Here is a 21,106-nt window from a genome sequence, read left to right as displayed (position 1 = left end):
GAGGGTCCGCGCGGCGAAAATGACGTAATCGCTGTGGCTCCGCGTGTGCGCGAGTGCCTCGCGCGCTGTCGGTTCGCGAGGTCGTGCACCTCTCGAATTTTGTAACTTCGCGCGCGCCGCGCTTCAGCGCAATGAACAAAGTCACGTTTTCAGGGTTCATACACCTTTATAAGGTGGAATTCAAGCACTTGTACGTCACTTTCAAGGTCCATTTTCAAGGCTTTACGTTCGCCACCCCCCCGCTCAACAACTTACGTTCGCCACCCCCGCAGCGGACCTCAGGTCACAGGTATCTGCCAAAATTGGACCGCGGACAAATTTAGTTGAGTACGCCTGCATTAGAGTGACCGGGATGGAGGTGTCACATAGTTTGTAGTCTGCTGTGCTGTGAGGAGTTGAACAGTCTTATGGCCTGGGGGACAAAATACTTCCTGAGCCCGTCGGTGGAGCAGGACTGGGACAGCAGTCTGCCGCTGAATGAGCTCCTCTGCCGGGTGATCGTGTTGTGCAGAGGATGGTGAATATTATTCATGATGTTCAGCAGATTGTTGAGGGCTCTCCTCTCTGCCAGTGGTGTTAGGGGCTCCAGCTCTAAACCCAGCACAGAACCAGCTTTCCTCACCAGCCTGTCAATACGTCCAGCATCCCTCTTGCTGATGCTGCCTCCCCAACACACTACAGCATAAAAGAGGACACTGGCTACCACAGAGTGGTAGAACATCAGCAGGAGCTTCTGGCAGATCCTGAAGGACGCAAGCCTCCTGAGGAAGTAAAGTCTGCTCTGGACTTTCTTGTATAGGAGGTCTGTGTTCATTGACCAGTCCAGCCTTTCATCCAGGTGCACACCAAAGAACTTGTAGGACTTCACCATCTCCACATCTCGACCCCATCGATGGAGACTGGCTGCTGTGATGGCCTGGACCTTTTAAAGTCTACGCACATCTCCTTGGTTTTGGTGATGTTCAGATGCAGATGGTTTGCTTTGCACCACACCACAAAGTCCTCAATCAGGCTTCTGTACTCCATTACGCACACACCCCACAATTGCAGTGTCATCAGAACTTCTGCATGTGGCACGACTCTGAGTTGTATTTGAAGTCCGATGTGTACAGGGTGAACAGGACTGGAGAGAGGACAGGACTGGAGACTTCTCCCGGTAGGCAAACTGTAGTGGGTCCTCAGCATGGTGGACCTGAGGTCTGAGGTGACACAGCAGTAATCGCTCCATGGTCTTCATCACGTGGAATGTCAGAGCAACTGGCCTATAGTCATTCAGCTCCTTCGGGTGTGCCTTCTTGGGAACTGGAATGAGGCATGTTGTCTTCCACATGTCAGGAACCTTCCCTAGGCATAGACTCAGGTTGAAGACATGTTGAAGCGTCTCCCCTAGTTGGAGAGCGCATGCCTTGAGCATTCTGGGGCACACTTTGTCCAGGACAGCTGCCTTTCTGGGGTGAAGTCTCCTCAGCTGTCTCCTGACTTGGTCCATAGTGAAAGTAGGGGGACTGCAGGAGCTGTTTAGTCTACCAGCTGATGGTGATGTTGATGTTGGAATTAACAGTTTAAGTAAGTAACAGTTTAAGTAACAGCAAAAATATTACTTTGATGTCAGCCAACATCCCAATAGCCTGTTTGAACAGATGAATAGACTTTAAGGTACTGACTGCTGCAAACATGTTCTATACTGGATATAAAATTGTGGGGTGGCACCCACAAGTGGCTCATTGAGTGTGGTGTATTTAGGAAAGTTGATACAGAGGGTTCAAGAGAGACCTAAAAAGGATCATAAGAAAGCATGCAAGTATTTTCGTGACAATAAGGGAGATACTGTATGTTTCACAAGGCTAAGTGTTGGTTAGAGGATGCTCGAAAGAGAGTGAATATGCAAAAGAAAGTTAGGCAGGTAGGGGATGGAGAAAATACTAATAAGGTGCCCCAGTGTGTGCCGCCCCAAGGAGACGTCGTCCACCAGCCGTTGACAAACAAAACAACCAGCTGGAGCACCCGGAGGAGAGGAATGCGCTGCAGTTGCACCACTCCCAGACCCACCTCACAATACACACCCACCGCCATATGCTGACACCAGAGCTGCCTTAGAACATGCACCAATCTGGAACGACACATGGACAGCAGGCCTGGTAAGATTGAGTGAAGGACAAATGAATCTTTATTGTGTCCCATGGGCCACGCCCCACATATCACTACCTAACACACTGGAATTATTTGACCAAAATGACAACACACAAAGGCCACACGTATGACCCTCCTCACAGCGGAAGAATTAGAATTGGCAAAGTTCTAAGGGAAAGAACGATGTGGGCCTCATTAAAAGATGTGAGCCAGTGTGCTTCGTTCCCAAATCTTATTACAGACTCAAACAACACAAATACCTGTTGAAACCTGAAGCTGTGGAAGGCATCAGGCCCATTCTCCAATCACTACGAGAGACTGGCGTGATGGTGCCATGCGAAACCTCACCAGTAAGAACTCAATTTCCCAGTTAAGAAGCCAGGGTGAGAGGAATGGAGGTTTGTTCAGGATTTGCTCAGAAATCCTTACACCATTCTCTCAGGTTCCCCCAGACAGCCAGTGGTTCAGTGTAGTGGATCTTGCCAATGCATTTGTTTGCATTCCAGTTTATCCAGATAGCCAATTTTAGTTTGACTTTTCCTTCGAAGGAAAAACATACACATTCACTAGATTATGTCAAGGTTACTGTGAATCACCCACCCTTTACAATGCTGCACTACGTGCAAGTTTAGAAACATTATTCATTAAACTGCGAAGTTTAACTCCTTTTTGTATGCTCTGTAAGCTGCTGTAACACCACAATTTCCCCATGTGGGATAATAAAAGGCTATCTTATCTTATCTTATTGAAACTTCCAGAGGGAACAACTTTACTCCAAAATACTAATGATCTCTTAGTTTGTGATCCAAACAGAGACCTTTGCAGACAGGGCACAGTGGCACTGCTAAATCATTTAGCAAAGGAAGGCCACAAGGCATCTAAATCAAAGTTGCAATACTGCAGAAAGAAAGTAAACTTCTTAGGACACGTTATCTCAACAGTCACATGCGATATCTGAGGAAAGGGTGAAGGCCATAGTGAAGCTTCCAAAACCGCAAACTAAGAAACAACTGTTCTCATTTCTTGGCATGTGCTCATATTGTTGCACCTTTATTCTCTCCTACGCAGAGAGTGAGGGGCCCCTCAGAGAACTGATTCCCACCCCATCCCAAAGGATCCAGCACTTAAACGGTTAAGTGGACTCTCAGGCAGCTGAGCTAGTAGCCCTCCTCAAGACCAAATTGGCCAAAGGGAAAACAGTGAATATCTGAACAGACTCCAGATATGTTTTGGGAGTAATGCACGATTTTGGCGCCATATGGAAACACAGAGATTTCCTAACTAGTTCTGGCAGCAAAATTAAGAACCACAAACTATTAGCGCAACTACTACTACTCTTGTAAATCCAGGACGAAACATGAGAGAACGTGAAGATTGAGCGTTTTGAAAATAAACAACCATTAAATAATGTGATTAAAAAAGCGCATAATTTCGAGTATATGTATAAATATTTAACTTATCCCAATAAACATGCGATGTCAGAAAGATGTTAAAATCATGTCTGTATCACGTCGGTCAGTCCAGAACCATTTTTGCATGTCTGGTGGACGTTCAAAACTGGTTCAAAATCTGACAGTGTGACTAGGACCTTAACCTTAACTTAATGAGTTTTCTATCTGAACGTCTGACTAGGACCTTTATTGGATGTCAGTGGACGTGCAAAAACTGCAACTGAACGCAGCAATAGACGTCCAAAAGACGTTTAAAAAGACGTCGCAAAAACTTTCGTTCTGGCTTTTCAGTGGACGTCTTTTGAACGTCTGACAAAGTGTCTTTGCTCGTGCTGGGAAATATTGAAATTGACGTTGAAAGTGACGTACAAGTGTTTGAATTCCACCTTGTAAAGGTGTATGAACCCTGCAAACATTAAACTGCGAAGTTTAACTCCTTTTTGTATGCTCTGTAAGCTGCTGTAACACCACAATTTCGCCATGTGGGATAATAAAAGGCTATCTTATCTTATCTTATCTTATCTTATTGAAACTTCCTGAGGGAACAACTTTACTCCAAAATACTAATGATCTCTTAGTTTGTGATCCAAACAGAGACCTTTGCAGACAGGGCACAGTGGCACTGCTAAATCATTTAGCAAAGGAAGGCCACAAGGCATCTAAATCAAAGTTGCAATACTGCAGAAAGAAAGTAAACTTCTTAGGACACGTTATCTCAACAGTCACATGCGATATCTGAGGAAAGGGTGAAGGCCATAGTGAAGCTTCCAAAACCGCAAACTAAGAAACAACTGTTCTCATTTCTTGGCATGTGCTCATATTGTTGCACCTTTATTCTCTCCTACGCAGAGAGTGAGGGGCCCCTCAGAGAACTGATTCCCACCAAAGGATCCAGCACTTAAACGGTTAAGTGGACTCTCAGGCAGCTGAGCTAGTAGCCCTCCTCAAGACCAAATTGGCCAAAGGGAAAACAGTGAATATCTGAACAGACTCCAGATATGTTTTGGGAGTAATGCACGATTTTGGCGCCATATGGAAACACAGAGATTTCCTAACTAGTTCTGGCAGCAAAATTAAGAACCACAAACTATTAGCGCAACTACTACTACTCTTGTAAATCCAGGACGAAACATGAGAGAACGTGAAGATTGAGCGTTTTGAAAATAAACAACCATTAAATAATGTGATTAAAAAAGCGCATAATTTCGAGTATATGTATAAATATTTAACTTATCCCAATAAACATGCGATGTCAGAAAGATGTTAAAATCATGTCTGTATCACGTCGGTCAGTCCAGAACCATTTTTGCATGTTTGGTGGACGTTCAAAACTGGTTCAAAATCTGACAGTGTGACTAGGACCTTAACCTTAACTTAATGAGTTTTCTATCTGAACGTCTGACTAGGACCTTTATTGGATGTCAGTGGACGTGCAAAAACTGCAACTGAACGCAGCAATAGACGTCCAAAAGACGTTTAAAAAGACGTCGCAAAAACTTTCGTTCTGGCTTTTCAGTGGACGTCTTTTGAACGTCTGACAAAGTGTCTTTGCTCGTGCTGGGAAATATTGAAATTGACGTTGAAAGTGACGTACAAGTGTTTGAATTCCACCTTGTAAAGGTGTATGAACCCTGCAAACATGACTTTGTTCATTGCGCTGAAGCGCGGCGCACGCGAGGTCGTGCACCTCTCGAATTTTGTAACTTTGCGCGCACCGCGCCTCAGCGCAATGAACAAAGTCATGTTTGCAGGGTTCATACACCTTTACAAGGTGGAATTAAAGCGCTTGAACCAATATTTCCCAGCACGTTAAACTTAATTAAGTTAAATATTTATACATATACTCGAAATTATTCAATATAAATCGCTTTTAATCACATTATTTGATGGTTGTTTATTTTCAAAACGCCCAATCTTAACATCTTCACGTTCTCTCATATTTCGTCCTGGAATTTGTTAACGTAATACAAGAGAACTGGTCAGTCAGACAGATATTTGTTGTGAAACGAAGTAGTTACAATTTCAAGCATTTTCAAGTACTTTAGCCTAAATTCCAGCACTTTTCAAACCTGAAACACAAAGAAACATTAAACTTCGTCAGGTAAGTGTTCATTCCCCTGTTTTTGAGGGGTGTTTCTTTTATACTATACACATATAGTTTCGGACAACACTGCAAAGCGGAAAGTATAAACACCTCCACCGCTCGCGGAGGTTTGCGGAGTCTAGCGCTATGGTCACTCAACCAGGCTTTAGCGCCCTTCGTTGAAATGTTCCAAAAGCACCGCTTGCAAACTGGCTTGTTCATGTCCTTCGGTTTTCCATCTGTATCTGCTTTGAATCCAACAGCACTTCTGCTGCTTTCCTTGCTTATTAAGACACACTGTGTTTGCTTTAGCTGCCATTTTAGCATTACAAACTGTCCTGTGCATTACGGCAGCTTGAGTGGGTCAAACGAAAGCGCATTTTATGTAAAAAGAATCAATACTTAAGAGAAACGAGTATTGTACCGTTTCAGAAGGTTCAGTATCGATACATATCGATTTTTTTGACAACACTAATCCACTCCAGTAACTACAATTGATATCCAACAAATAGCCTCCTCAGAGGAGAAGGCCCAGTAAACAGGAGGAGTATGGGTACACCCTGATACTGCTAGGCCTTGCCTCCCAAAGCTTACATGCGAGACCTAGTTAAAATTGCTCATGGGCAGGAAAATTATAATAAAAAGCTTAAAAACACACTAAGACTTAATATTTCTGTAGCCACTACCAGATGTTATTTTAAAGATTACTATTGTTAAGGCAGATTAACTGTATTTACATTTACGCCCTTATCCAGAGCGACTTACATTTTAATCTAATTTTTTTTATACAAGTGAGCAATTGAGGGTTAAGGGTCTTGCTCAGGGGCACCTCAGTCATGGCCTCAGGTCTGGGGATCGAACCCACGACCCTCCGGTCACAAGACCAGTTCCCAAACCACCAGGCCATGACTGCCCAACTGTAGCTATCTTAATCTGTGAGTAGAATTCAATAAGTGCCAAATCAACAGCAAACAGATGCCTGCTCAAAGTGTTTGCAATAAGACCACTGGTGAAAAACGTTAATGTCCTTTAAGCACTTTTAAGTGTTGCCGTATATGAAACATGTTATACAAATAAACCATTTCTCACCTTATAACAGTAACAGGTATTTGTTAGCTCTCTAGTGCTAGCTAACAAAGTCTTCATAATGTTAATGCTACCAACATGAAATTAAGCCTGTATCCTGAACTGTATGTTATAGCTAACTAACTAACTAACTAAATAACCCAGCTAGCTTGTCTAATGTTCAAATAATCACCTCTGCAATGCTTCAGTACAAAAATCATGGACACCCTCTTCATCATGGAAAAAATCATGGACCACCCTCAGTGACCACTTTAGTAAAACTTATAGGTATTACAGGAAGGTATTCAGTGAATGCATGTGTATTAGAAAGTGTAAATTATATTTATAAGTTAGATCAACCCAAACTTTATTTTTAACCAGAATAGCTAACTCACCTGTCTACGTTTGTCATGCTCCATCATCTTCTGAAAAGACTTTGTGTACTGTGCTGTCAGTCACAAAACCAGGATCCATCAGCCAATAGCATTCACTGAAAGAAACTCCCCTGACCCTGCCCCCACAGTGCCAAAAAATGGCCATGACCACACCCCCAAAGTGCCAAAACCGCAGAAGGAAACATAATAGTCACGTGTAAACCATGATGAAATCGAGAAGGTAAAAATATTAGACTGTGAAAAGACAGTTTGAACACAAACACATGTGAAATTCGTCTTTCTGTGCCGACTTACTCATTTATGCTCGCAGGATGCAGAATTACACATGCATAATATTAAAACATGCACGTTTATGTTTTTTTGCTGTATCTTTGCACCCCCTAGTTTTGGCACAGAAATGACTACATTCAAATAAGCTACCAAAATGTCACAACTGCAGTAGTTAATTGTAGTCAACCATTCGGACCACAGTTTGATATTTGAGGATCTCACCCCTCTTGACTACAAGTTAGTTCGCAACTACATGTGGGGTCAAGCATATTTAAAGTGGACATTTGTTCCACCATCTGCAACCCAGGACAGAAAACAGTCTTCAACTCCATACTTCAAGAACAGAGCAAGGCACAGATCTGGCTATGACCATTACCATCATGTAGGGAGGGGCCGATCCATTCTTGGCTTTGAAGACAAACATTAGTGTTGTAAATCTGAGGTGAACAGATATTTGAAGACAGAGAAGGGAAAACAGTAATGTAGTTCCAGGAGTATCCTTCAGACGAGTGAAGACCAGCTGTGCTGCTGCATTCTGAATTGTAGAAGCTTGATGTCGCTGTGGAAGCTGTAGAGGAAGACCAGCAAGTGCAAAGATGCATACATTAAGTCTTGAGATGACAAGAGACTGAAAAAGCACCTAGGTGGCCTTCCAAGTGAGAAAGGATCAAATATTTCACAGGTTTCAGAGGAGAAACCTGCATCACAGGTTTGAACATGAATCAAGAGCAATAATGGGTCAACCAAAGATACACCAAGATGTAGTGCCCATGGAGTTCTCGAAGTAAACAGTGAGGTAATGGTGATGATCAGGAGTTCATGGGATGTACAGTTTTACTTGGGATGAGCTTCAAGTGTTAGACTGTCATCCATGAAGTGATGTCTTTCAGGTGCCCTGAGATATAACTGGAAACCTGTGTGTTGGAAGGTGGGGAGGAAATGACTAGCTGATTGCTGTCAGCATAGCAGTGGTAGGAGAAACCATGAGGAGACATTACTTCACCAAGAGAACAAGTGTGAAGAGAGAACACAAGGGGACCCAGCACTTCCCTCTGAGGGACAACAGTGGAGAGAATCCTGCCCCTTTTTTGGTTTTGCATGTCACACCTCGTCTCATCACCAATGAGAAAGGTGGATCCTGATATAACTAAATTTTGCACTTAAACATTAGGTTTAATGTTTGGACATTGAACTTTTGGATTTCACGCTATGACTTTCCTCAGTTCTCCTGGACATGCATAAGTTGGTCAAGGTGCAGTCGATCAATGTACGTTATTTATCTGACACATTTAACCAATGTGACTTACACTTATGAGTGAATACAAGTGAAGAAATTAGGGCCTTACTCATGGGCCCAACAATGATAACAGTGAGGCATGAACATCTAGGTTGTGTCATGTATATAATTTTATAGAAAATCTGCCTCTTTAGTCCTTTAAATGTTAGTTGTATAGTAAAATGTCACCAAAACTCGATGTTTATTAGAAAACATATTTAAGTGAGTTATTATTAAAAGACAGAAGAATGAACCTGGGCAGCCATGTAAAGATTACAAGGCACATAGCAATGATTATGTGTGACTGGTACATCATACATGGTGAGGATGGTTCTGTAACGCGATGAGTCTTGAATGCAAGATCCACCGCGATGTGTTTGTCAGGCGAACCCAAGTGCCAGCCCGCGTGAGAAGTAACGGATTAACCATCCATACCAAGGAGTATACGGGGATAAGGAAGGAAACAATAATAACCAGGTGTGCATAAAACACGAGACCACAAACGAGAAAAACAAACACTCATGAAGAAACTTAATGTAAGGAGAAAAACGGGGCATAACAGAAATACGTGCAGGATTCAAAACGATATTCAACATAGGGGAGAACAAACTAAGGATTCCAAGGGAAGTAGCTGGCTCTCTCGCAAACGAGGTAAGTAACAAAATGGTCTTCCCCCAACCAAACAAAAACTCAGACAGAGAAGGAGATAGAATGGAAAAACTTGAGGGAGGCCAGCGAGTGCGGTGCAGGAGTAAGAGTACTCGAATCAACTGGGATAGTGAGAGATCTCCCACGGGAGACAGAAACTTGGTGATAAAACACCAAATGCAACTTTGTACACTGCAAGGGAAGGACTGACTGCACATAGTGACCATTACAAACAACTCAGCAGTGATGGACTGCAATTGCGCTTCCTAAAGAGGGAGAAAGGCAGCGGCAGCCTATCACCTCTGATTGCGCTGACAAGAAGCGACTCGCGAACTTCCCCCGGTGGCGACAGGGGAAGCTATCCTGGAGTCATACCTGACAGGTTCAGCAGCTGGTGCATCATGGAAATATACCAAATATAGCATGTATGCTCTTGATATTGCAGCAAATGACAAGATGACAAGCAGGTCCATTCTGATGTATATTTTCTTTAGCTCCAGAAAGTAGAGCTAGGCAGGCAGGCTGTTTTCTGAGCATCTCTTACTCAGGACAGGCACCTCATCCTTGTAAGATGCCAGAAATTACCTCAAACGCAGTTGTATCATCAGCACGTTTAATGATTTAGCTGTGGGTGGGAGTACAGTCATGTAGGAAAAGAGAACACAGTTGTGAGCTTCACACATGCCTTTGAGGGCTTTTCCATATTAAAAGTGGATGATTAATGTTTTCCAAATCTGATAGATTACAGGCAGCCCCACCTTTTGGCCTAGGCCAACTAGGCCATGGCCTAGGGACCAAATGGTTTAGAGGTGCAATAAACGGAATGCATAATTATTTATTAACAATAATAGTAATTATTTACTGATTGTGTCTGTCTGTCTGTGAGAGATTTACATTTACTGTGCTGTGTAAAGTTGTTTAGTATTCTGCAGTTCCGTACTTCCTAACAGAACTAAACTCAACAGTTATTGGCTTGTTGTTTTTTACTTTAGACTGAAAAGTGCAGGTGCAAAAGGTCTGGATGACAACGGGGGCGCTGAATTTAGTTTGACTTGGGCATGTTGCAGCCCTAAAGATGGCCCTGATTACAGGTGGTCAGACATGGTGCTTGTGACAGTGCCAGTTTTTTCGAAGCAATTCATGATGATCAGGAAGGGGATTTCTTCTAGGGGATTTCTTTAGTAGCTGTACAATGATGGACAATGATGCAATGTTGGCAACGATACAGGTAAAAAATAAATGTTATACACATATACACAATACAAAAAGTGTTTGACTAATATTATGCTTATGAAAAAAGTCATTCAAATTCCATGACCTCTTCAAAACCGTGGTAGGTGAAGGGGTCCAGGGATGGGCTACACAGGTCTTTATCTAAACATGCTATTTTGTTGAACTCACAGTCCGTTTCTGAACCTGGTTTGAAGTACACACCATCGGGCGAATGGATAGAGGGATCTTCATCAAAGTAATTGTGGGGCCTAAGAAGGACCCCGCCCCCGTTCCCCACAGTAACAGTGTTGGGGATGTCCTCAGTGTGTGGAATGTGGAGGAAGCCTGTGGTCACCCAGGCAACCAGGTCCTGAATGAGAGGAAATCAAAACGGGAAATAAACCATATCAGCCATTTTTTAAATTCTACAGTCAATGTAATTGTTGAGTAACAACAAGCAATTCATTTAAGCACAATATAGTCATACGCATGAGTCACAAACCTCATTCTCAATTACTTCGTTATCCTCAATGTACTTGCTGAAGTCAACCACTGGGTCCCACATGTAGTTCTGACTGTACAGGCTACTACTGGTCTGTTCCTCATCTTTATGCTTTGTTATGGCCACTTTGTACCTGTGAGAGACACAGTAAGAGAGAGAGAGAGACAGCATGAGAGAGAGACAGAGTGAGACAGTAAGGGAGAGATATAAGAGACCTGATAAAGAGATATAGCAGATCCATCTTGCAACTACGCAGTATTCTGTGGCACCCGATGGGTTTTTAACAACCATTTGATTAATCTATCTGAATTTTTAAATCAAAAACACAATGCTATTGTAACTGTACATCACAATAAATGTGCATAATAAATACCTAGACTATATTGCCAAAAGTATTCGCTCACCTTCCTTAACTCACATAAGAGCTTAAGAGACATGCCATTGCTATTCCATAGGAATTGTCCAAAATGTCTTGGTATGCCAAAGCATTCAGAGTTCCTTTCACTGGAACTAAGGGGCCAAGCCCAGCTCCTGAAAAACAACCCCACACCATAATCCCCCTCTACCAAACTTTACACTTGGCATTTTTTTTATAGAAAAAGTGCAATGCAGACACTCCTGGCAACCGCCAAACCCAGACTCGTCCATCAGATTGCTAGATGGAAAAGCACGATTCTTCACTCCAGAGAATGCACCTCCTCTGCTCTAGAGTCCAGTGGCGACATGCTTTACACCACTGCATCCGATGCTTTGCATTGCATTGGTGATGTATAGCTTGGATGCAGCTGCTTGACCATAAAAACCCAATCCATGAAGCTCTCTGTGCTTTGTTCTTGAGCTAATCTGAAGGCCACATGAAGTTTGAATATCTGTAGTGATTGACTCTGCAGAAAGTTGCTCACCTCTTCGAACTCCGTCAGTTTACGTGGCCTACCATTTCGTGGCTCAGTCGCTGTCATTCCCAAACACTTCCATTGTCTTATAATACAGCTGACAGATGACTATGGAATATTTAGGAGCGAGGAAATTTCACAAATTTGTTGCAAAGGTGGCATCTTATCACAGTTCCAAGCTGGAATTCACTGAGCTCCTGAGAGTGACCCATTCTTTCACAAATGTTTGTAAAAACAGTCTGCATGCCTAGGTGTTTATACATCTGTGACCATGGAAGTGACCAGATTCTGATCAGATTTGCATTGTTGAGTGAATACTTTTGGCAATATAGTGTATATAGTTTTTGGAACAAGAAAAAGTAAGATTCTGGCTAAAATTAAGGTCAACAATGTTGAGATTGAATGGTAAATGAAAAATTCCTGGGTATTATAATGGACAATAAATTAAACTGGAATGCACAATTGCAGAGCAAATACTTTTGGCAATATAGTATAGATATATTGGCATGATATAATATATAAAATAATAATAATAATAAAAAATCTCAGACAGAGAGCACAATCCTCCCATCAAAATCGCTTCTCAACGCTCTGCACTCAGCTCCCGCCACAGACCCATGTTTAAATTTAGCCTAATCAAAATCAGTTGGCCTACCTGATAGCGTTACAAGAGATGACAGAGCCTCCGGTTAAAAAAAACAAAGCAAGGGCATTTCAGCCCTGGACGGAAGACTTTGGCTTGGTGTATGTCATAGATTGTGCTGTGTGTACACTGTGCTATGACAACGTTGCGTACCGAACTTCCAGCATTAAGAAGCATTTTGAGACAAAACATGACAAGACATATAAAGACCCCGCCGAAAGAGCTGAAGCCGTTAAATGTGCCGTGGCTAGGTATGGCAAACGGTCCAGCTCTCTTAAAGTAGGGTGACTAAACGTCCGTATTTCCCGGATTATGTCCGTATTTCACATCCTGTCCCAGACGTCCCGGGTTTTTTTTTTAACTGAGGAAATGTCCTGGTTTTTAAATTACCTTCATTGGACCATTAAAATTTAAATTTACAGGCACTACGGCCGCACGGCGCAATCTTTGAGCCGCGTCAAGGCTGGATTATTTATTATGGATTATACTTTTGTGAGTGACCGTAGCGCGCGACTCCGCACACCGAACGGACATAGATGCGGAGGCCTTTATACTTGCCGAGTCACATTCTTTGCAGTAGGGTTGCCACCTAGGTCTGACAAAAAACAAGGACACTGTCATTAGTGGCGCAAAAAGGGGGTATGCAGCGTATGCGACGCATAGGGGCGCTGCACTAAAGGGGGCGCCAAATCGATGAAATATAATACTTAATTTGTGTCCATCTTACGGGACAGGTGGCAACACTACTTTGCAGTGTTCTCCGAAACGATATGTGGTAGTATAAAGAAACACCCCTCAAAAACAGGGGAAACGAAAATTAATGTTGCATTGTGTTCCAGGTTTGAAAAGTGCTGGAATTTAGGCTAAAGTCAGGGCAGCCATGTTCTTAATCAGAATATAGACAGTGTGACTGTCAGTACGAAACATGCAACCCCCCCAACACCCTCAACACCCCTCCACCCTCCAATTTTATTTGTTGATAGTGGCACACTCATTGACTAGAAATGTTGAAGTTGGCACTCTTAACTGCTTAACCCATATTTTATTGCACATTCATTAGTCTTGGTGAAGTCAGTCTTGCCATTTCCGCTTTTACTCCAATAACCTGCTTTTCCTGATTGATTGAAAAAGGTGGATCGAACAAAAGTATTCAAACTCTGAATTTTCCTTATAGGAACTTCCTTGGCTCACCAAAATGTCATCACTCATGTAATATTTGTACTTTTGACTGAATTGGTTCAATGATTCAGATGAATGTTGATGTGTGCAGTCCACTCTGTTTGGTAGGGCAGTGCTAGTGTGTGCAGTAAGCTGTAGGACACCTTGTATGTGAGTCTGTATGTAAGTCTCACCGTGCCCAACTCATGCTCCTCTCCTCTGGCTCGCTCTCAGGAAGGTGCTCTCCAGCAAAGCTCACCACCTGCAGTTTGTAGGAGCGCTGGTGGCCCCAGCGGTTGGTCTGATTGCTGGCCACATGAAGGTATCGGGGGATCTTGTGGTCGTGGCGCAGTGCTCCTTCCCTCTCCGTCATGACCTGCTTCTCCACCAGCCGCGGGATCTTGGCCTTGCGCTGCGTCATCCAAGGTAATGGCACCTCCTCATACACCATGTCTTTAGTCTGGAACACATTCTTCACACCTGCAGGTTAAAACAAAATATCTACATTGGTTTCCTCTGGGATCTCCTAGTTCTCTTCCACAGCCCCAGAACAATGGCACTTAGATGGATCTCCTGAATTGTCCTGGTGTGAGTGTGTGTGATTGTATGTCTGCATGTCTGATCTGGGTGTTCTTCTCCTTCACCTTCTCTGCTCCCAGGTCAGTCGCCCAATGGGCTGTGCTTTCCAGTTGAGAGTATGCTTTGCAGGATTGGCTGCCACTTCTCACCAAAGTATACAAACTAGTTTTTGAGTATGTAATGTACACTCACCGGCCACTTTATTAGGTACACCTTTCCAACTGCTCTTTAATGCAAATGTTGAACCAGCCAATCACATGGCAGAAACTCAATGCATTTAGGCATGTAGACATGGCCAAGACAATCTCCTGCAGTTCAAACCAAGCATCAGAATGGGGAAGAAAGGTGATTTAAGTGACTTTGAATGTGGCATGGTTGTTGGTGCCAGACGGGCTGGTCTGAGTATTTCAGAAACTGCTGATCTACTGCGATTTTCACGCACAACCATTTCTAGGGTTTACAGTGAATGGTCCGAAAAAGAGAAAATATCCAGTGAGCGGCAGTTCTGTGGGCGCAAATGCCTTGTTGATGCCACAGGTCAGAGGTGTTACATCTTGAACATTTTGAAAACAGTGGCACAGAAGTTTAGCAACAACACTGGCACAAGAACAGGTGTACATTTTCTCTTTTTATGTAAAAGAAATCTATATATTTTATATAAATTTGATTCTGTCTGTTTCTGGTAGTTTGCTAGCCTTAGTTTGTTTAAGTTTGCTAGCCACAGTAGTCACCAAGCTCAGTGCTTGGCCTTCCCCAACAAGCTAATTAGCCAGTTAGCTACCTGTCGGCAGCTAAATGTAGCTAACATATCCATGTTTGTAAAATGAGGTAGAATGTCCAAACGTTTGTTGGCATAGCAATGCTTCATCACTTCCTTTTAATATGGAGTAGTATGTTAATATTTTAGCGTCGCAGTCTGGCCCTGTGGTTGTTTTTGCTTGTGTAAGCTGGTGTTAATGTTGCTGTAATTAAGAATTAAACTGAGTGACTTCCCTGCCTCAGATTTTCTGGCTTTGCCATAATATTTTATGTATTACCAGCCAAATGTATACTTTTAAGATTAGTAGGCTATATAGTTATGGTATTAAGTGTGCGAGTGTCACACAGCATAAAGTTGGGTGCACAATGCTAGTTGTTCCTTAGCTACGCATTAACAGGTTTGGTATGAAAACCCATACTGTTATCATGAAAATCAGTACTATAGGCCTATATCAGGAAGAATGCCTTTAGCCCAGCTGAATTGTGAGGTGGAAACTAACTGTCCTGTTTCATGTGTATAACAGCAGTGCCATGTATTGTGTATATTTCAGACCAATCTATCCCATGGGTGTGTGTAGACTCCTGGATTCTATGTGGGCACAGCCAGAAGTACACTGAATTTTTTTTTCACATTTGATTTTTCCCCTCCATGTCCCTTGCAGAACTCCGTATAAACGTTACCCCTCTACTGCACACTAAATCAGACCAACATCATTCAGGCACTAAACTTGTCATCCAGTAAATACACTGTACTAAGAAGGTAAGAAAGTCACTCCTGTACATATTATTATACTGTGTAACCCTTATAATATCTCCTATAATAATGTGTAATCTGTCATTTCTGTTGTATTTTAAAACACGTTTTAAATTGTATGGTTCTATATGGAAGCCCATAAAATAAAAAAAATAGCACATATATATATATATATTTTCTCATTATTAAGTAAATTGCTCTCATTATTTCGAGATATCTCGAAATAACGACTTAGTATCTCGAAATAACGACTTAGCATCTCGAAATAATGACTTAGTATCTCGAAATAATGACTTAGTATTTCGAAATAACGACTTAGTATCTCGAAATAACGACTTAGTATCTCGAAATAATGACTTAGTATCTCGAAATAATGAGATAGCAATTTACTTAATAATGAGAAATATATATATGTGCTATTTTTTTTTTCTTTTAGGTGGCGGGAATGGGCTTCCATAGTTCTATTACCATTTAAACAATGCTACTGACCATCACTGAAGCAGTTGGTATTTCACAGAGTTTAAAATAGTATAAATTCCATAGTTCCAATCACATTAAAAGTCATTGGATAGATAACTTAAAATGACCCTGCATGGAAGAGCATGTGGTTCAATACTGAATGAAACTGCCTGAATGCGTTGCTTTCATCCAGTGAGCGGCGTAGTAGTAAGGAAGGATTATCCTTAAAAACTCTCAAGGCAGTCCTTGAGAAACGCGCTCGACAGGCAAGAGTTTTCCCCCTCCCCTTAGATATTAAGATACCACGTCATTTAGTTAACAAAACTTTTTTATGGAAAGATTTTGTAATGTATACCTAATTGTAATGTTTTTCACTGTTAATTAATGCATCTTTAATTTGGTACACATATAGATAATTTCATTTCAGATCAACATGATTTACATACCTAAAATATCCAGATCCACCTTGAAGTTCACGAAATGTGTGTGAATATTTCCAATAACATTTTCCGCGACCTGGTGGCCATACTTCAGACTCCCATCAACGTTGAATGAAGACGATATGTAGCCCGTGGCGTGTACTCGTGCTTCCACCGAGCCGCTCTGATAAAATATGAAGTCCCATATGTAATCGTAGTTACCTATAGCTGTGATGGTGCGGAAGTACAAAGCGCTGTTTGCTAGACCTCCGTAGCTGTTTTGGGAAAAGTCTGAAAAGTGTCGGCGTAGTGGTCGGCCAGTGTCATGCTCAAAAACACATATGGCATTTCTGAAACGCTGTGTAACATTTGTGTCGATGTAGCGGTAAACATCTATGTAAGTAGCCAGGTAAGGGCAGTCAATGCCTCGCACAAGTTCATGAGCAAAGCGACCAATCCCAAAGCTCGAATCCAGGAATTTAGTAAGAATCATTCCCGGTGTAACAGAACCATAGACGGACATCGCCTCTTGAACGCTAAGCTCGTAGGCAATCCTTTCTCCTTTGAATCGAATATCAAACACTCGCATGCCAGTGAGGGAACTCAAACCAAAGGCGAAATTCCAGTCCAGATAAATGACCTGGTTCTTCTTCACGCTGAATCGTTTACCTTGGACGTAATACTGTTGCGGTCCCAAGCCAGTAGGTCTGCTTCTCGGTTTCAGGGATCCATAGTTAGAAATATCCTTGAAGACCGTCTTATTTAAAGTTCCTTCTGCATAGCTCAGTTTAAAACGATTTATGCTATCAAAATATTTGCCATTGTACAATAACTTTTCAACACTCCAGATAGAAGAATTTTTATTTTCATGATTGATTAACACTTCAAACCCCACAGGATGAATATACATCCCACTGTAGTCATGAAAAAAAGATATCCATGTCTTTCGGTCGCCCGTTTTTACCCCTCGAGGGATTCCCTCATACCAGGCCAAATTTTTTTTGTTTGGAAAATAACCAAAACTTTCCCTCAGTTCTGTTTCAATTTTTCTAAATACTTCCCTATACAGGAACGTAAAAAGCTGTACATATTCTCCAATTGTCACTGGTCGGGCCGTGAAAGGTAGACTATCGACTTTGTATTTCTCCCTTGTAACATCGTGATGTTGCATGTTCCCAGACATCGGTTCCACCACATACTCCTTCAGGTATCCATGTTCTCCAAAGAAAACAACAACAATTGCTTTACGTGGAGGTTTGGGTCCCTTCGCATCCAGATAACTTAGAGCTTCAGCTTTTTTTGGAAGCAAAAGGTCAATTAAGAAGATGAAGTTCTCTGATGGTCTTGCTGTGGCAGAATGAGAAATCTTTAAATCTGCTTGACCCCACATGTAGTCACGAACTGACTTGTACTCCAGCGGGGTGAGATCCGCAAATATCAAACTGTCGTCCGTGTGGTTGACTACGATTGACTCCTGCGGTTGTAACTGACATTTTGGTAGCCTATTAGAATTCAGCCATATTAACACAATGTTGAGTATTACCGACACAAGTCCGATTAGTATGAGCAGGCACTTAATAAGGGAATTCGGCATTTGAGCCACCATACCTGTGACTTCCAAAGGGCTGCAGACGCGTCCCTTCCTGAAGTAGTGGAGATGTGAAGATCACTGAGCCATCTGGGACAGTTAAACGCCCAACAAACCAACCCACCCCCACCTCCTGTGCCACATGTTCCAGATTTGAAACATACCTTCCATTTTATAACTATTGTGCAGTGTCCCACCACCCAGCTTTGTGCATCAGCTCACCATGTCAAGTGATCTATACAATATTCTTATACACAACATATATACAATATAAAATATAACTTAAAAAGGCCAACAGAATGACTTAACAAAAACATGAATACTGTATTTTAGAGGAGGAGACCCTGTTAAGTTTTGTTTTACACAGAAAATGCAACTCTAATTTAGGCATGTATTAAAGGAAGCTTATATCCCATCACTTATCAATGTGCAAAGTTCCTAAATATCACTCAAACTATGAAGATTTATAACGTTATTTGATAAGTAATTTCTTAATTATCCTCACATCGACCTTGATTTAAGACACTGTCGGGCAAACTATAAAATTATTATTATTATTATTATTATTATTATTATTATTATTATTTACACTTATATAGCACCTTTGTCAAACACAAGTACACTTCACAATAAACTGCCAGCTTTTACATTTGGTAATCACACAACTAGTAGTGTACAGAATACTCTTAACTGGGAACCACAGTTCCCTGGGGGACTACACCAGACACCAGACACATACTCAAACATTTTATCACTCACACCATACACACACACTCACACCATACTCAAACATACTCATGCTCACTATAATATATATAATAATAATTATTATATAATATATATAAATTATATTTTGAGGTGTCAAGTCAGTTGAAATGTGTTTGCTGATGACACCAGCCTCTACTGTTCAGGGAAAGATTTATAAATGCTCCTCAGTGTAGTAGAACATGAACTAAAGATATATATTTTTTTAATGGTTTGGTTTATGGGGCATTTTTGGCCATTCTTCCAGAAGCGCGGAAGGTCACATACTGATGTTGGACGAGAAGGCCTTGCTCTCAGTTTCTGCTCTAATTCATTCCAAAGGAGTTCTGGGGTTGAGGTCAGGACTCATCCACAGGCCAGTCAAGTTCACCCACACCAGACTCTGTCATCCATGTCTTTATGGACCTCGCTTTGTGCACTAGTGCACAGTCATGTTAGAAGAGGAAGGGGCCAGCTCCAAACTGTTCCCACAAAGTTGGGAGCATGGAATTGTCCAAAATGTCTTGGTATGCTGAGGCATTCGGAGTTCCTTTCACTGGAACTAAGGGGCCAAGCCCAGCTCCTGAAAAACCCCACACCATAATTCCCCCTCCACAAAACTTTACACTTGGCACAATGCAGTCAGGTAAGTACCATTCTCTTGGCAAGCACCAAACCCAAACTCATCCATCAGATTGCCAGATGGAGAATCCCGATTCATCACTCCAGACAACACGCCTGGAGTGTGCTTTACACCACTGCATCCGATGCTTTGCAATGCACTTGGTGATGTATAGCTTGGATGCGGCTGCACAACCATGGAAACCCATTCCATGAGCTCTCTGCACACTGTTCTTGAGCTAATCTGAAGGCCATATGAAGTTTGGATGTCTGTAGTGATTGACTCTGCTGAGAGTTGGCGACCTCTTCACACTATGCGCATCAGCATCCGCTGATCCTGCTCCATCAGTTCACGTGGCCTACCACTTCCTGGCTGAGTTGCTGTCGTTCCCAAACACTTTTCTTATAATACAGTTGACTATTTAGGAGAGAGGAAATCTCACGCATTTGTTGCACAGGCGACATCTTATCACAGGTCCACGCTGGAATTCACTGAGCTCCTGAGAGTGACCCATTCTTTCACAAATGTTTGTAGAAATAGTCTGCATGCCTAGGAGCTTAGTTATATACATCTGTGACCATGGAAGTTATTGAAACACCTGATTCCGATAATTTGGATGGATGAGCGAATGCTTTTGGAAATATAGTGTATATAATTTTTGGCAAAAGAAAAATTACGATTCTGGCTAAAATTGAGGTCAACAATGTTGAGATTGAACGAGTAAATGAAAATATCTGGATATTATAATTGACAATAAATTAAACTGGAAAGCACATCTACAGAATTTGTAAATGAAAATGTTAAAAGACTTTATTTTTTTTTGTATTCTCGTTCTTCCATGTATTAGTTACTGTTAAGGTTTCTGCAATCATCTCAAGATATAGATCATAGTCTACAGGGTTCATAGACAAGATTATAAATTTGTCCAGTCCTCAGTGTTCCGTGCCCAGCACTGGGAGAACAGATTCTCAACATATGGGTGTCAGGAAAGAGTCCTAAAGTTAAATAATAGTACATGTAGTTAAATACAGAATAAAGATGGGTAAGAATAATAAAACATATGTATTATTGGTGTTCTCCTTATCAGGAAAGGCGGTACAGTAGACTGGATCTAGGGGTTGTGGAAAAGTACAGGGAAAGACAGGGAAACAGAGAGAGTGACAGACAGGGGGAGAAGGAGAAAAGTTCTACCTGAGGGGCAGACACACAGATAAGGGAGTGAACTGATTGAGGCTCACAGACAGTAAATCACAAATTCCCTTACAGTTACTGTGTAGACGTATGGGGAAACACATAAAACTAATATAAAAAAATTGTTTTGCTTAAATAAAGTGATAATAGTAAGTCAAAAACACTACTATGAATCATTAATAAAAAACCCAGTGGCGAAATCTTTCGAAAAGCTCATAGAAAGACAACATACCCCTAGTATACCCACTTCGCCAGTTTTGTTCCA

At 41.9% G+C, this 21,106-nt stretch overlaps 1 protein-coding gene and 1 long non-coding RNA gene across 2 annotated transcripts; one reads left to right on the top strand and one right to left on the bottom strand.

Annotated features, from left to right (window-relative positions):
• Nucleotides 1–9,906: 9,906 nt before the first annotated feature.
• LOC143504741 (primary amine oxidase, liver isozyme-like) lies at nt 9,907–18,302 on the bottom strand. Its single transcript, XM_076996024.1, has 4 exons — nt 16,724–18,302; nt 13,921–14,206; nt 11,033–11,165; nt 9,907–10,900 (listed from the first exon to the last, which is right to left on the bottom strand). The coding sequence occupies exons 1-4, from the start codon at nt 18,300–18,302 to the stop codon at nt 10,619–10,621; spliced, it is 2,280 nt and encodes a 759-aa protein (XP_076852139.1). The 3' UTR covers nt 9,907–10,618.
• LOC143504807 (uncharacterized) lies at nt 15,536–16,970 on the top strand. Its single transcript, XR_013127656.1, has 2 exons — nt 15,536–15,824; nt 16,255–16,970. It is a non-coding gene; the product is annotated as an uncharacterized LOC143504807 (long non-coding RNA).
• Nucleotides 18,303–21,106: the final 2,804 nt, after the last annotated feature.

The sequence above is a fragment of the Brachyhypopomus gauderio genome, chromosome 2 (assembly GCF_052324685.1).
Source record: "Brachyhypopomus gauderio isolate BG-103 chromosome 2, BGAUD_0.2, whole genome shotgun sequence".
Classification (NCBI taxonomy): Eukaryota; Metazoa; Chordata; class Actinopteri; order Gymnotiformes; family Hypopomidae; genus Brachyhypopomus; species Brachyhypopomus gauderio.
Note: the sequence above shows the minus strand (reverse complement) of the source record. Positions and strands in the feature narration are given on the sequence as shown.

Excerpts from the sequence above, each read along its gene's own strand:
- LOC143504741 (XM_076996024.1), bottom strand. The coding sequence starts at position 18,302 with ATGGTGGCTCAAATGCCGAATTCCCTTATTAAGTGCCTGCTCATACTA. Across the intron at positions 11,166-13,920 it reads AGGAGCATGAGTTGGGCACG|GTACAAAGTGGCCATAACAA; the intron begins GTGAGACTTACA and ends TGTCTCTCACAG. Across the intron at positions 10,901-11,032 it reads ACGAAGTAATTGAGAATGAG|GACCTGGTTGCCTGGGTGAC; the intron begins GTTTGTGACTCA and ends CCTCTCATTCAG.